This window comes from Chenopodium album, chromosome 7 (assembly GCF_948465745.1).
Source record: "Chenopodium album chromosome 7, dcCheAlbu1.1, whole genome shotgun sequence".
Lineage (NCBI taxonomy): Eukaryota > Viridiplantae > Streptophyta > Magnoliopsida > Caryophyllales > Amaranthaceae > Chenopodium > Chenopodium album.
The window spans coordinates 62,175,691-62,189,434 of record NC_137840.1 but is presented as its reverse complement, the minus strand read 5'-3'; the positions used below and the strand labels follow the sequence as shown (position 1 = coordinate 62,189,434).

The window sequence follows — 13,744 nt, the reverse complement described above, 5'->3', positions numbered from 1 at the left end:
TGCTGATTAATTGCCTTGCTTCTAAAAATCTTTAGGTCTTCCTTTGCTTTATCAAAATGTCGTTGAAGATTGGCTCTATCACCATTGTCTCCTCTGAAGACCTTTCCGTTCCTATTAAGCCAAAGGCACCATAAGATCATTATGAAACTGGAAATTCTGTCACTATGAATGCCATCCTCGCTATAAAAGAGCAGGATGTATCTCTGAATCCATTTTCGTATTGGACTGGATTCAGCAAATTCCAAATTAGAGCTGAAGCTACTGTTTTCCCAGGCATACTGAGCCATGTTGCACAATTTAAACAGATGGTGAGCATCCTCTGCTTCCTCCCCACACAAGTCACAACTCACCTCTGTAGAAATCCCCCTATGGTGCAAGTTAGCCTTTGTTGCAATTCCATTCATAATCACTTTCCATATGAACATGCTCCATTTTGGGGGAATATGAAGGCGCCATAAAACCTTACAAAAAACCGGGGAGAGCCTGCTGTCAGAAACATCCGCTTTTGTTCCCTGAAGGAAAGCATACCCCGTCTTAGTAGTGTATTTGCCTGATTTGTGGTGAGTCCAATATAAGATGTCTTCATCTTGAGCTTCTGATAATTCTAGGTTCAAGATCTCCTTAGCACTATTCCACTCAAAGTAATTTCTAACTCCTTGGATATCCCACCTCTTAGGTTCCTGAAGGATCATATCACTAACCAAGCCCGATCCTATGCCTCTTAAAGGCTGATTGGAGGCAATTACAGGCACTTTCCCATTTACCCATTTGTGTTTGCCGACTTTATTGAGTCCCCTGAACCCACCTTCCAAGCAAAGTCTTCCAAAAAGGTATCAGTGACTCTCTGTAGACCCCTCTTGCCCCATGAGACATTTCCCCTTACCTTATCAATCAGTTTTCCTGTATGCAGAGGGTTCGTTTCCTTTTTGTATAAGACTTTAGAGGCCAGTAGTTGGGGATTGCAGTGCATTCTTTGAACCTGTCGAAATAACATTGCATCATTTAAAGTGCTTGCAGATCTAATACCCAAACCACCCAAACCCTTCGGTAGGTGAATGATATCCTTCTTGACCCAATGCATGCCCTTTTCCCCTTTCGAGGCCCAGAAAAATCTAGTAATCATGGAGTCTATTGTATTGACGATGGAAGTTGGCAACTTGAAGCATTTCATTACGTGAGATGAAATACTGATGAGGACCGTGTTGATAAGGATCAACTTTGCTGATTGGGATAAATTCAACGAGCTCCACCCCATAATTTTTGTAGCCACTTTATCCACTAGATAACGGAAAGAGTCAGCTTTTTTATGTGCTAAATCAATTGGGGCGCCCAAATGAGTCCCTAAATTATCCTTGTATTCCATCCTTAAGATGGCTTTTTCCTGTCTTGCTCCGAAGTAGATCTGCTGAACTTGATGAAGGATTTATTAAGATTTAACTGTTGCCCTGACACTTTTTCAAACCTAGCCAGAAGACTAGCGATCTGCTCACAGGAGTTGCTAGTCGCTTTGAAGAAAATCATGGCATCATCTGTAAAAAATAGATGGGAAATAGAAGGAGATCTTCTTGAAACCTTGATCCCCTAAAATAACTGTATGTCTTCTGCTAAAATGAGCATACGTGATAAAACATCCATGCAAAAAAGAAACAGATAAGGAGATAGCGGATCCCCATGACGTAACCCACAATCCGGCTTGAATGAGTCTGCCACCCTGCCATTTACTAAAGTCCTGTAAGAAACTGTGGTGATACATTGTTCCACCTAATGAACCCATTTCTCCGGGAATCCATAAGCCCTCAAAATTTTGAGGATAAAAGTCCAGTTTACCCGATCATAAGCTTTTGACATATCAATCTTTAGTGCCACCATCAGAGCTTTATGATTATTGTTGTTGATGACATGGGTTAATTCATGACTGAGGAGAATATTGTCCTCCATATATCTCCCAGGAACAAAGGCATGTTGGAATTCTGTAATGAGACATGGTAAAGACCCCTTCATACGATTCACCATGCATTTGGTTATGCATTTATATATCGTGTTACACAAGCTTATAGGACGGAAGTGGGCTGCTATTTCCGGACATTGAACCTTGGGAAGCATAATAAGCAGCGAGGCATTAAGTTCTTTTAACAGAAACCCCGTTCTGAAGAAATGTTGGACTGCCTCTACCACCGAGGTCCCAACTATCTGCCAGTGCACATGAAAGAACTCAGCAATGATCCCGTCTGGACCCGGGGATTTTAAATGGTGAATTGAGAACATCGCATCTTTAATTTCTAGATAAGAGAAAGGCCTAATCATTGCTGCCGCTTCCCTATCATCTAGCTGTGGGAAGGACATCTCACGAAAAAGGAGGTCAATATCATCCTCCAAGCTTCCTCTAAGTCCCAAGTCTGGATTAAACACCTTTTTAAGGGATTCTTGAATCAGAGATGCTACCTGGTCTTACCCTGTAACCCATATATCCTCATCATTACGAAGAGTAATAATTTCTCGTTTTTTCTGTTTTTGTTTGACTCTATTATAAAGCATTGGCGAAGGCATATCTCCTTCCCTAACCCACTTCTCTTTAAGGCGTTGTTGCCAATAGTGAAAATCCAAAGCACAATTCGGAATTAACTCATTCACCCCAAGAACATATTCCTCCCCTTCTCTTATTGAAGTTACAGCTTCCCCTTGTCGCGCTAAATTATTCGACACACTTCTCCAATTTACCCCCCAAACCGTTTTATTATCCAAACACCACTTCTGAGCCTTATCCCGAAACGATCTCAAGTGGCTTGCCAACATAAACGTGCTTGAACCATTAAAATTTCTCATCCAAATATCCGAAGTTAACACCTTTATCTCATTAAATTGAAGGCACCATCTCTCCAATTGGTACGGCCGATTTGCCTTGAAGGTTCCGAGTCATATAAAATTGCAGCATGATCTGAAACTGTGATCGGCTCATGGAAGACACGACCATCCGGAAACTCAACAAACCAGTTGTTTGTACATAGAGCTTTATCCAATCTTTCCATAATAAGACCACCACTAACTCTTTTGTTTGTCCAAGTAAAACGTGGGCCAGAGAAGGGAACATCCATGAGTTCATTTTCCAACCTCCAATCCATAAAATCACTAAGACCCCGTATGCTAAGGAAACCCCCTAGCTTATCTTGCAGGGAGTCCACTTGATTAAAATCCCCAATTAAAAGACAATTAGGAGTTAAGGAAAGAAAGGTAGAAAGCTCATCCCATACTCTAGATCTATCATCTATTTTGGGCTCTCCGTACAAAAACAAAATATTTCTACTACTTCCATTAACTTCTTTGAGATTACACAGAATATAATTAGGAGTTAAGGCAATGCAATTAAAATCCCCATCATACCAACTAAAAACTGCTAACCCGCCCCTAGTACCTTCCGCGTCTACTCCACAAGAAAAATTTGGAGTAAACGAATTAACTAAAGATTTTACATCAACAAAAGACATCTTTGTTTCCGCTAAAAATAAGAAAGTAGGAAATTTAGTAGTAATAAGCCACACTAAATACGGATGTGTAGGGGCTAGTGTGTCATTGAGACCCCTACAATTCCATGAGAGTACTTTCATTTATCCATCGGGGGCTGGTCCGGTGCAGCCGCCTCACCCAAACTTACATCCATTTCATCCAAGATAGCTTGTTGAACCTCGACATCCATATCATCAAAATCTATGTTAGTCGGTTGAGAGGTAACTTCTTCATTCCTCCTTTTCTTCGAGGGACTAGCTGATGATGAAGAAGTAGATTGTCCCCGCTTGTTCTTGTTTTTATTTTTTAGCCAAGAAAACTGAACCTTAACCCCCCATTGCTTTGCCATATCAATGTCCGAGATAGCTTTTGACCTGAAATCGTAACCCCCTCCTCTATCTCTTTGCCAAAGTGTAAACCCCCCCTTCTCAGACCACCTTTCGAGAGTTTGGCGCCGCTTCTTGACCACCCACTCTATGTCATTAGAGCATTCCCGAACCGACCCATCGTCACATGATCTCGACTCATAATGGATCTCATCTCGTACCCTTTTCCTCGGCCATCTCCCAACATTATCTGCTGAAAAAATATTACAGTCGTCCGCTCGATTTTGCCCGTGCGAGACTGGTGAATTTGGCTGATCGAATTCAACCATTGGCATATGAGGAAATTCTGGCTCAAAGAATGGTGGCCAATCCTGTATAGGTTCCGGGTGCACTCGAGAAGTAGTCCTGTTATTTCTTAACGAGTGCACCAACCTCCTTCCTGCTTCAATTATGTTTCTAGCATAAGGAAGTAAATGAACAGGAGGGGAAGAGAGACGAGTTACCATAGGTTGGGGCGGTGGAGCAAGCAGCCACTGCGCTGAAGTGGGCTGACTTGCCTCCCCCGAGGTCGCAAGCCCTTGATTGGTGATGTCTTGTAGCAGCCCTGTTGTTTCGCCTTGATTTAATTGCGAGAAAGGGGTTGAAGCCCAATTTGAGATACCCAAAGTTTGAAAGAGGGTGGGCCCTTGCTGACTTGCCCGATTTGCCGCATTTGAGGATTCTCCCACCTCAAATGTCGAGTTCGCAAAACGCGAGTTGCTGGAGGGTGGGAGATTAGATTCTTGCGCGAAAGAGAACGCCCTGTTACCCCTATTTGGCTGCTGAGATGGGGTCCACCTTGGGAATGTTCCTTGTACAATATGTGGCCAGCCGCCCACATACACAACTTCTGGGCTCTCTTCCCTATCGTTCCTAGCCAACCCAGCATGATGAGATGGGTAGAAGTGAGCATATGGGTCACCATTGAGCCCATAATGTCTTCCTGGTGACGGAGTTAAACTCGGGGCAAAGTCCACTTCCCCCGAATTTTGCAAATCTTCTTCCATCTCCTCATCCCCCGAGAAGAAAACCTCCGTATCATTCGATGGAGATGACTTATCGAACTCAGAACCTGTGATGTCATTGTCTCGTTGATGCCGAAGCTCCGCATAGAGATCCTTGGGCTCTTCCAGTCGGCGTAAATTGACCGTCGTGTTCCTGAAAATGTAACGATCTGGCAAGCCACGAATCATATTAGTATAAAAAGGTTGGTCCATTGGACCATACAACACTCTCAAGCCGCTTTGTTCCCTAGCAGCCATGCGTTGCCTTAATCTTCGTCTCGCAACTTGAGACGTAAGGTTGCAGCGCCTAGTTGAATGCCCAACCATTCCCCACTGCTTACAATGTTTGAAAATGCCTTCATACCTAAAGTAGACCCACACCACTTTCTCTTCGGATACCGGAACAAAGCAACCCGGTACCAAAGGTTGTGATAAATCAATTATCATACGAGCTCTCAACTCTGAAAACCTGGGTACTCGATCACTTATTTGATCAAGCGTGTCTATATGACCAATTCGCTCGAAAATTCGACGAGCCCACTGTGAAGTTAAAAAAGGGAAAGGTAAGCCGTAGATCCTTACCCACAGTTGAGCCATAGCAAACTCAAGGTGTTGCGGAACATCAAGGGGTTGGTAACGTCTGAAGTTGATGACCCTACCATCAAAAATGGCTGTGTATTCTCTGATAATCCCTTGACGGTCTAACACTTCCCTACACTCAAAAAGAAAATAAATCCCTATTTTATGGACCCTTATATCTCCACGTCTAACCCATCTAGAGTTAACTATGTGTTGAACATACTCCACGGAAGGTGGATTATGCCCAACGAAGCTTCCAATCACACACCAATTGTAGTTAATTCTATCATGGGGTCGAATATTGTCAGGAGTGGGAACAAGATCCCCCATCCTAAAAACTGAATCAGGATTATTATTCTCCATTCCAGAGAATAATTAAGGAAAGAACAAGAAGAAGACAAACGAAGACAGAAAAAACAGAGAGTAGTTAATGAAGAAGAATGGAATATGCTTGAAACAGTGAAAACGCCAGTGCATTTATAGCCTAATTCCAAAATGCTTGTGCTGGGAATTCGCAATGCATGTCGGCCAAGTGTATTTAATGCACTCCACGCTCAAGAACAACAATTAACTCAGGTCGGGGCTCTAGGCGGCGATCCTACTCCTATCTCTACACTGATTGGTGCAGACCTTGGAAGGAAATTAAATTGAAGAAGACATTTACTGCAGAATTGAAGGATAAGGGAATTAGAAAGGCCTCTAGCTTTGCATGCTACAGAAGCAACCGATTTTAAGAGGTGAAAAAACTTTAAGCCAATAGATGGCCTTGCATGCTAAAGAAGCTCGTTGACCAAGGAAACTCACTTCTAGTGAGAAGGGCTCTCAAATGTAGAGAGAGAAAGTTCAATGTGCAACTATGCCTCCAATAATGTTCTTTGGTTAGTTTCTTTCTTTTTCTCTTTTACAAGAGTAGGTGTCTCTTTTAATCTTTATTATTCCTCTATTTATTGATGAAATCTTTAGGTTTTTACAATGCATACTTAGACAAATAATTAATTAAAATTTTAGCCCTAAACTAAGCTTAATTTAAAACTGGTTTTGCGCCCGGGTGATGCCCGAATTGTTGACAATAATCTGTTGTATTGTACAATTTTAATTTTAATAGGTTTTGACTTCTTTAATTTCATTAACAAAATCACAAACATACACAAAAATATTACAACCGAATGTGAATAATGCCTTATTCATATTTTAAAGCTTTGATGGTCGATCAATGGTAAACTTAAAAAGTTTTATGATACATGGGCATATTTATAATTATAAGTATAATTACGTGGTTATTTGTATAAGAGTAAAATTCTATTGTTAATTGAATATTCATATTAATTATAATATGTGTTGTGGTGTGTTGCTATAAGATTATAAGTAAAATTCTATGGTTAGTAAAAAGATAATTTTTTTTTCAAAAGAATTAAAAATTATTATTATTATTTTTTTTAATAATCCCGAACATATCTAACGTGACATCTAATCTAATCACAATAACGCTCTAACCACTTGAGTTATCCCTCACTCTCAATATTTTACATTATAAAAAAAGATTATATGATCTTATTTAACATTCTAGTTTAAAAATTTATGACAATTCGGGCATCAGCCAGGCACAAAATTAGTATATATATAAAGAGGAGTTTTTAGAGAGCCACGTAAAATTTGATTTTCTACGTGCGTCATGTAGGATTATAAAATTTAGTTGTAACCAATTAAATAAGAGATTATTAATTCCTTTAAGAATTAAATAATTCAAATGTCACATAAGCAAAATTGGCGAATGAGATTTTTAAATTTAAATTAATTAAATATAAAATATTATTTTTAAAATTAAGAAATTTATCTAAACAGATAACAAATTTTAGCACATAAAAAAAAATTGTTTTACAATTTTCAAACAGACCATGCATTGCACGAGTTGCATCTAGTTTTATACTTCCTCTGTTTTTTTTTACTTGACCTGTTTCATTTATCACGCTTGCTAATGTAAAACTTTAACGGTTAATAACTTTAATTCTCCATAATTAAAAAATATAAAAGTTATATATATTATGATAGTACTTATTGCGACGAATTCAAAATGATCTAACATAAATATTTTTTTCCTTAAATATTATTCACAAAACACGGTCAAAAGATGGGTGGTGAATAGTGTAAAAGTCAAAGCGGGCCAAGTAAAAAGGAACGGAGGAAGTATATAGTACTCCAAATTTGAATAGTCTAGGAAAAATAAGGAGATTAAGCTTTGTGTGTGTGTGTGTGTGTGTGTGTGAGAGAGAGAGAGAGAGAGAGAGAGAGAGAGAGAGAGAGGTTGTTACACCTTTATTTAAAATTATTTCAGGTGAAACAAGTTTAGATAAGTTCGTATCAAGAAAAATGAGTTTGGATAAGGGTTACCCAGTAAAATTTACAATTAAAATAAGTTTTCATAAGATCTAATAAGGTCCTGTTCTGTTCACCTTATTCCCACTTATTTCAGGGTTAATAAGTTCAGATAAGGATTAATAAGTCCAGATAAGTTTAGGAAAAATAAGATAAGTTCAAATAAGTTGTGATAAGGGTTAGGGGATGTTTTCTTTAGATTATTTTAAGTTCAGTTCAGTTCAATTTGAGTTCTTAATTTCATTCTCTCATAGAATATTCAGTTCAGTTCAACTCAGTTCATTCAATAGAACAGACGCTTAATCAGGGCTGCCCAAGTTAAATTTATAACTAAAGTAAGTTCTAATAAGGGTTAATAAGTTAAGATAAGATCAAATAAGTTGTGTTAAGTAAAAATCAGGTAAATAGAAATCACCCTAAGTTCAAGTAAGTTCAACTGTGAATCTTATGTAATCAATGTTTGCGTACTATGTAATTGGCAAGTAAAATAAAATAAAATATCAAAATAATGATTTTGAAGGGAAAAGCAACACCATGAAGTGACATGTGTCACTCCTAGTATATATTTTAGTATTAAATTATTGTTGATTGATGATAAAAAATTTGCTAATTAGGAAAATTAAAACTCACTCAATTAATTTTTAAGTACAACACTTCCCTAAAACTATTTTCTTTATTTAATTGCAACATTTTCTATCTCTCTTTTTTCTTATCTCTCTTTTCTAATGGTTTTCACTCTTACCTTTTTCTATTTTTTTTAATTATTATTTGAATCCTCTTAATTATATTCTATATGTTTTTAAATAAAACAATCACTTACTCCCTCCGTCCCCAAAACTTCGACCCTTTTGGCCTAGTTTTAGTCCTAAAATGATCGACCCATTTGCATTAAAATATCCACCAATTTACAACAATATTTGTGCAAAATTAGCTTCCCCATATAAAATTTTGTTTTTTCATGTGTTTTTAATACTTTATCTCTCTAGTTTTTTACAAACTCCATGTAAATTTATCTTTCCAATATGCTTTTATTTCTTTATATTTAAGTTTCTTAATAACCACGAAATCAATCCAAAAGGGTCGAAGTTTTGGGGACGGATGTAGTATTATATTCCATACATTTTTATAATTTTGAATTTCTTATGTTTGCTTATTATTTAACAAATTCAACTCAACTTTCTAAAACTCAATACCGAGCTACTCTAAAAAAGGGTAAGATAATCATTAAATGTACTTCGTAAAAATGATACGAGTACTATGTATTAATCTAAGAATCTAAGACGATCCCACTTGTATACAGTTATTATTCAACACGTTCTCACCCAACTTTCTACGAGTAAAATTTTATATCGCCTACACTACATTAAAAAAGGTAATACAATCATTAAAAGTATTAGTTTAAGAAATTAAGGCGAAAACACGCGTCGATTTTGAAAATCCTTCTATTTTTTTAAGCTTTTTACATGCAGTCCTTACGACAACATATACTAAAAAAGACACAACGGAGTGAGTATAAAAAAGAGAGAGGATTTGTTCATTACTGCGTTATTTGAAAAAATAAAAGGAGTAGGTAAGTAAAATACAAACTCCGTATCAAATTGAGCCTTGTTTTTATGATTAATCCTTTGAATTGGATTTAATAAGGTTTGGAATCCGGTTTTCAGATACACTTTTTCTAGAGAGAGAGAGTGTCTCTTCTTGTGTCTCTTTGTGTCTGTCTTTGTTAGAGAGAGAAAGTGTTAGAAACCGTGTTCCAAACCAAAGGATCTCAAATCTCATCCCAGAAACTCAACAATTTTTTAAGGTATACCCTCTTTTTTTTTTTTTTTTTTTCTTTTTTGATTTTATTAATTACCCTTTTCCTGATTTTCATTTTTTGCAACATTTTTCATTAGATCTGCTTGATTTTCAACTGTCATTTTCTGGGTATAATTGAAAGTTCCGATTTTTAGCTGATTTTTTTTAAGATAAGGAGCTTATTTGATGTTCAAATTTTGTCATTTTTTTTTTCTCAGTTAATTTTGTTGACTTTCTGCAAATATATGCTTTTTTGTGTTTATTTTTTGAATTTTGTTGGTTTATTTCTTGGCGTTGGATATAATTCAGCTTAAAGTTTGCATCTTGGAGGAAGTGGTTGGTGGGTGGTTCATCTACTGCTGAGCAAATTTTTGTTTTTTTTTTTTGTTGGAATTTGTTTGGGATTTAATGTGTCATTGGAATCGTGTATTTTAGATCGTTGCTAGGGTTTAAATTTTGAATCTTGATATGAATTTATGATCAAAGAAAGATGGGTTTGACTCATAAATTACTGAGATTTGGGGGTTTGTTTGAAATGTTATGCTTATTTATATGCTCTAATTTGTACTCATTTCTGGAAAATTAGCCATTTTTGTTTTCTGGGTTTCTTGCTTGAGCTCATTAATATGATATATAAGTAAAATTAAGTTTTTGTTGTTTGATTGATGTAAATTGTGGGTTTTAATTTGAAAAAGCTATCTAAAGTTGTATACTTTGATTGTATAAAAGCATAGAAAGTTGTTTCCATCTGAAGTGTGGTATGTTGTGCTTGCTCTCCATTAAAGTCCATATGAGAAGCTTTTCTTTACTACAGAATCTGCTTTTCTTGCTTTGCTCTTTTACCTTATCTGCCTTTATTGTTTTACCTCCTTGCTAAGGTTTCGAGTCGAAAATTTAATGTTTATGTGTTTATTTTCAGCTGTATGTGTGGCTACTGATCTGTAAGTGAAGGATTAATTTATGCAACCTTATCAAAGGAGAAATTAAGATATAGCTATTTAAGGACATGTCTTTCCGAAGCATAGTCCGGGATGTGAGGGATAGTTTCGGAAGCTTGTCTAGGCGAAGTTTTGAAGTGAGGCTCTCCGGTCATATCAGGGGAAAATCGCACGGTTCAGTTCATGAATTACATGACCCTCCTGTTGTTATCCAGAACAGCAAATGGGCTAGCCTTCCTCCTGAGTTGCTTCGCGATGTTATTAAGAGATTAGAAGCTAGTGAAAGTACATGGCCTGCACGGAAGCATGTTGTTGCGTGTGCTGCTGTTTGCAGATCCTGGAGGGATATGTGCAAAGAAATTGTTAGGTGCCCTGAGCTGTCTGGAAAGCTTACCTTTCCCGTCTCATTAAAGCAGGTAGGCTCAGTTTCCATGCTTGTGGAGTCTTCATTTGGTTTTTATTTGGGACTCAAATGCTGTTAGATGCAGCCCATTATTAGATACCCTTGTTTGCTAGTAGTCTAGAACTAATGTGTTTGTTTTGAGTGCATCCCAATAAGAAATATGACACCTTGTTTGTCTTCTGCAGCCTGGTCCACGAGATGGAACAATTCAATGCTTCATTAAGCGAGATAAATCCAACTTAACTTACCACCTTTTCCTTTGTCTTAGCCCTGGTAAGCTGATTACTAATTCGCAATTTCTTTGTTCTTTAAATTCTTGTATTATCTTATTTTAGAGGATAGGTTATTGGCATAATTTTGGGAGCATTGTAGTAATTGTATCCCCTTGCTGAGGAGAGAAAGAAGAAGAGGGGGGGGGGGGGGGGGGGGGTTGTTCAGTCCTTTGTTAATTCATCTGTTGTCTCAAAGTGCTGGTTTAATTACATGTTCTTTGCTGTGGTGTTCATTCAGTAACTGTATATTTACTTCTTCACCTAGCTCCTTCGTAGTTTGATTGATTGCTTGATACGCTGTCAATTTTGTCTAGTTTATTTTCCATTTTAGCTGAAGATGATGATGCAATGCAATATATTTTTATAGGGAATATATGAACTTTCATTGATGTTATGTTCATTCAGTTCTTTCTTGCTGTCTAATTTTTGCAGCTTTGTTGGTCGAGAATGGAAAATTTCTTCTTTCTGCAAAGCGGACCAGGAGAACCACCTGTACAGAGTATGTCATCAGTATGGATGCAGATAACATATCGAGGTCCAGTAGCACTTACATAGGAAAATTAAGGTAATGGCCTATAAGTTACTATGGTTTCTTTTAAAAGCTTGTGGTTTTCTAAAGCATTTACTTGATATATTGCCAATAGAATCTTCCCTGGTGAAAACTAAATGCTTCGCACATATATTTCTAGAAATTGGTGGAAGCTTATTTGGCTTTGTAGATTAGCTTGTGTAAAAGCAATGATTCCGAGGGGATGCTCACACTAATAGTTTGGTATATGATCATTATTTGTACTTTGGCAATTAGCCTTTTCTGCTTTTTTTGTGGATTTTTCACTCGAGAGTGCTTAAAAGCTTAATTTCTTTGATGCTTTGATTCTGTAGGATATATGCTAAATTCTATATAGCTTAAAGTTCCTACAGATTGGTGTGAAATCACTCAATTCTTTCTAAAAAAAAATTATCTGAATTAGCACCTGCCTTTCTATTGGTTTCGTGTATGGTAACTTTTAAAAATATCATCCCTTGTGACGATTAGAAGGTGCTTTTCGCCTTAAATTATTGGCCATTTCCTGGTTAGTGGTTTACCCTTGTGGCCACAAGCCTGATTCCAATGGGAATTCGCACTTAATTTTGGTCTTCTTGTATTTGGTTTTTAGAGAATCAGACAAAGTGGAAAGGTGCTAGAGTATATGTCACTATATTGCTCATTTTGAGTGTCTGCCACTTAATGTGTTAGGTATAAAGAATATGGCCAAATATTATGAGAACTACTATACTTCATTTTCTGATTCTTTGCTGCTAATGGACTCAATGTATACAAATGATTTCGATGGAATCATTTAATCTAATTTGATGGTCAATCCTTGTTTCAGGTCAAACTTCTTGGGAACGAAATTCATCATTTATGATACACAGCCACCATACAACAGCTCACAGTCATCACCTCCAGGCCGTAGCAAGAGGTTCTACTCCAAAAAAGTCTCCCCAAAAGTTCCTACAGGCAGCTATAATATTGCCCAAGTCACGTACGAGCTGAATGTTCTTGGTACGCGGGGACCACGCAGGATGCACTGTGTTATGCAATCGATTCCGAATGCCTCTCTTGAGCCAGGTGGCAGTGTACCAGGGCAGCCTGAGCTCCTCCCCAGATCTCTTGAAGACTCTTTCCGCAGCATGTCATTCTCAAAATCGATTGATACTAGTACTGAGTTCAGTAGTTCCCGGTTCTCTGACATCATGGGCCCTCGTGACGATGATGAAGAGGGCAAAGAGAAGCCCTTGGTACTCAGGAATAAGGCCCCAAGATGGCATGAACAGTTGCAATGTTGGTGTCTAAATTTCCGGGGGAGGGTGACCGTTGCTTCAGTGAAGAACTTCCAACTTATAGCTGCAACACAACCTCCTCTTGCTGGGGCACCAACACCTTCTCAGCCCGCGCCATCATCAGACCATGATAAAATCATTCTACAATTCGGAAAAGTTGGCAAGGATATGTTCACCATGGATTACCGGTACCCTCTCTCTGCATTTCAGGCCTTTGCAATTTGTTTGAGCAGCTTTGACACTAAATTGGCATGTGAATAGTAGGAAATCAATCGGTGGCAATTAAAGCTGAAAAAAGTAGCAAAAAAAACTAAAAAAAGTGTTGAGAACATTTATCAGGTCATAATCACAAGGGTTTTTCGTCGTAGAGTTGATTAGCGTTTGTGTCTTTGAAAAAAGTCATTTGTATAACCTTCGATCAATGAAAAGTGCATTGAAGGATAACAGAATCGTTGATAATGCATCTGTTTTCAGTCTCTTCTATTGTAATTCTATGCACTTTCACTTGTAGATCGTCGTTCTCTGTTGTTGAATATTGTCTTATGATCTGTTGTAACAAATAGTGCCAGAAAAGGATTCGAAATTTTCTAATAGTCTAGCTCTATCGTACAATTTAGTTTCTGTTTATTCCCTAGCCAGATTATTGTTGTTTCTGGCTCATAAAAGATGAAAATTGCTCGGCTGATAT

General features: G+C 37.5%; 1 protein-coding gene across 1 annotated transcript; it reads left to right on the top strand.

The window, feature by feature from the left end:
• Positions 1 to 9,370: 9,370 nt before the first annotated feature.
• On the top strand, positions 9,371 to 13,649 carry LOC145639139 (tubby-like F-box protein 8). The gene is made up of 5 exons (XM_081690304.1): positions 9,371 to 9,626; positions 10,539 to 10,973; positions 11,146 to 11,233; positions 11,665 to 11,797; positions 12,606 to 13,649. Exons 2-5 carry the CDS (start codon positions 10,626 to 10,628, stop codon positions 13,315 to 13,317), a joined length of 1,281 nt encoding a protein of 426 aa, XP_081546430.1. The 5' UTR covers positions 9,371 to 9,626; positions 10,539 to 10,625; the 3' UTR covers positions 13,318 to 13,649.
• The last annotated feature ends 95 nt before the right edge of the window (positions 13,650 to 13,744 follow it).

Coding starts and splice junctions, on each gene's coding strand:
- LOC145639139 (XM_081690304.1), top strand. CDS start 10,626: ATGTCTTTCCGAAGCATAGTCCGGGATGTGAGGGATAGTTTCGGAAGC. Junction 11,234..11,664: donor TTTCCTTTGTCTTAGCCCTG/GTAAGCTGATTA, acceptor TAATTTTTGCAG/CTTTGTTGGTCGAGAATGGA. Junction 11,798..12,605: donor ACTTACATAGGAAAATTAAG/GTAATGGCCTAT, acceptor TCCTTGTTTCAG/GTCAAACTTCTTGGGAACGA.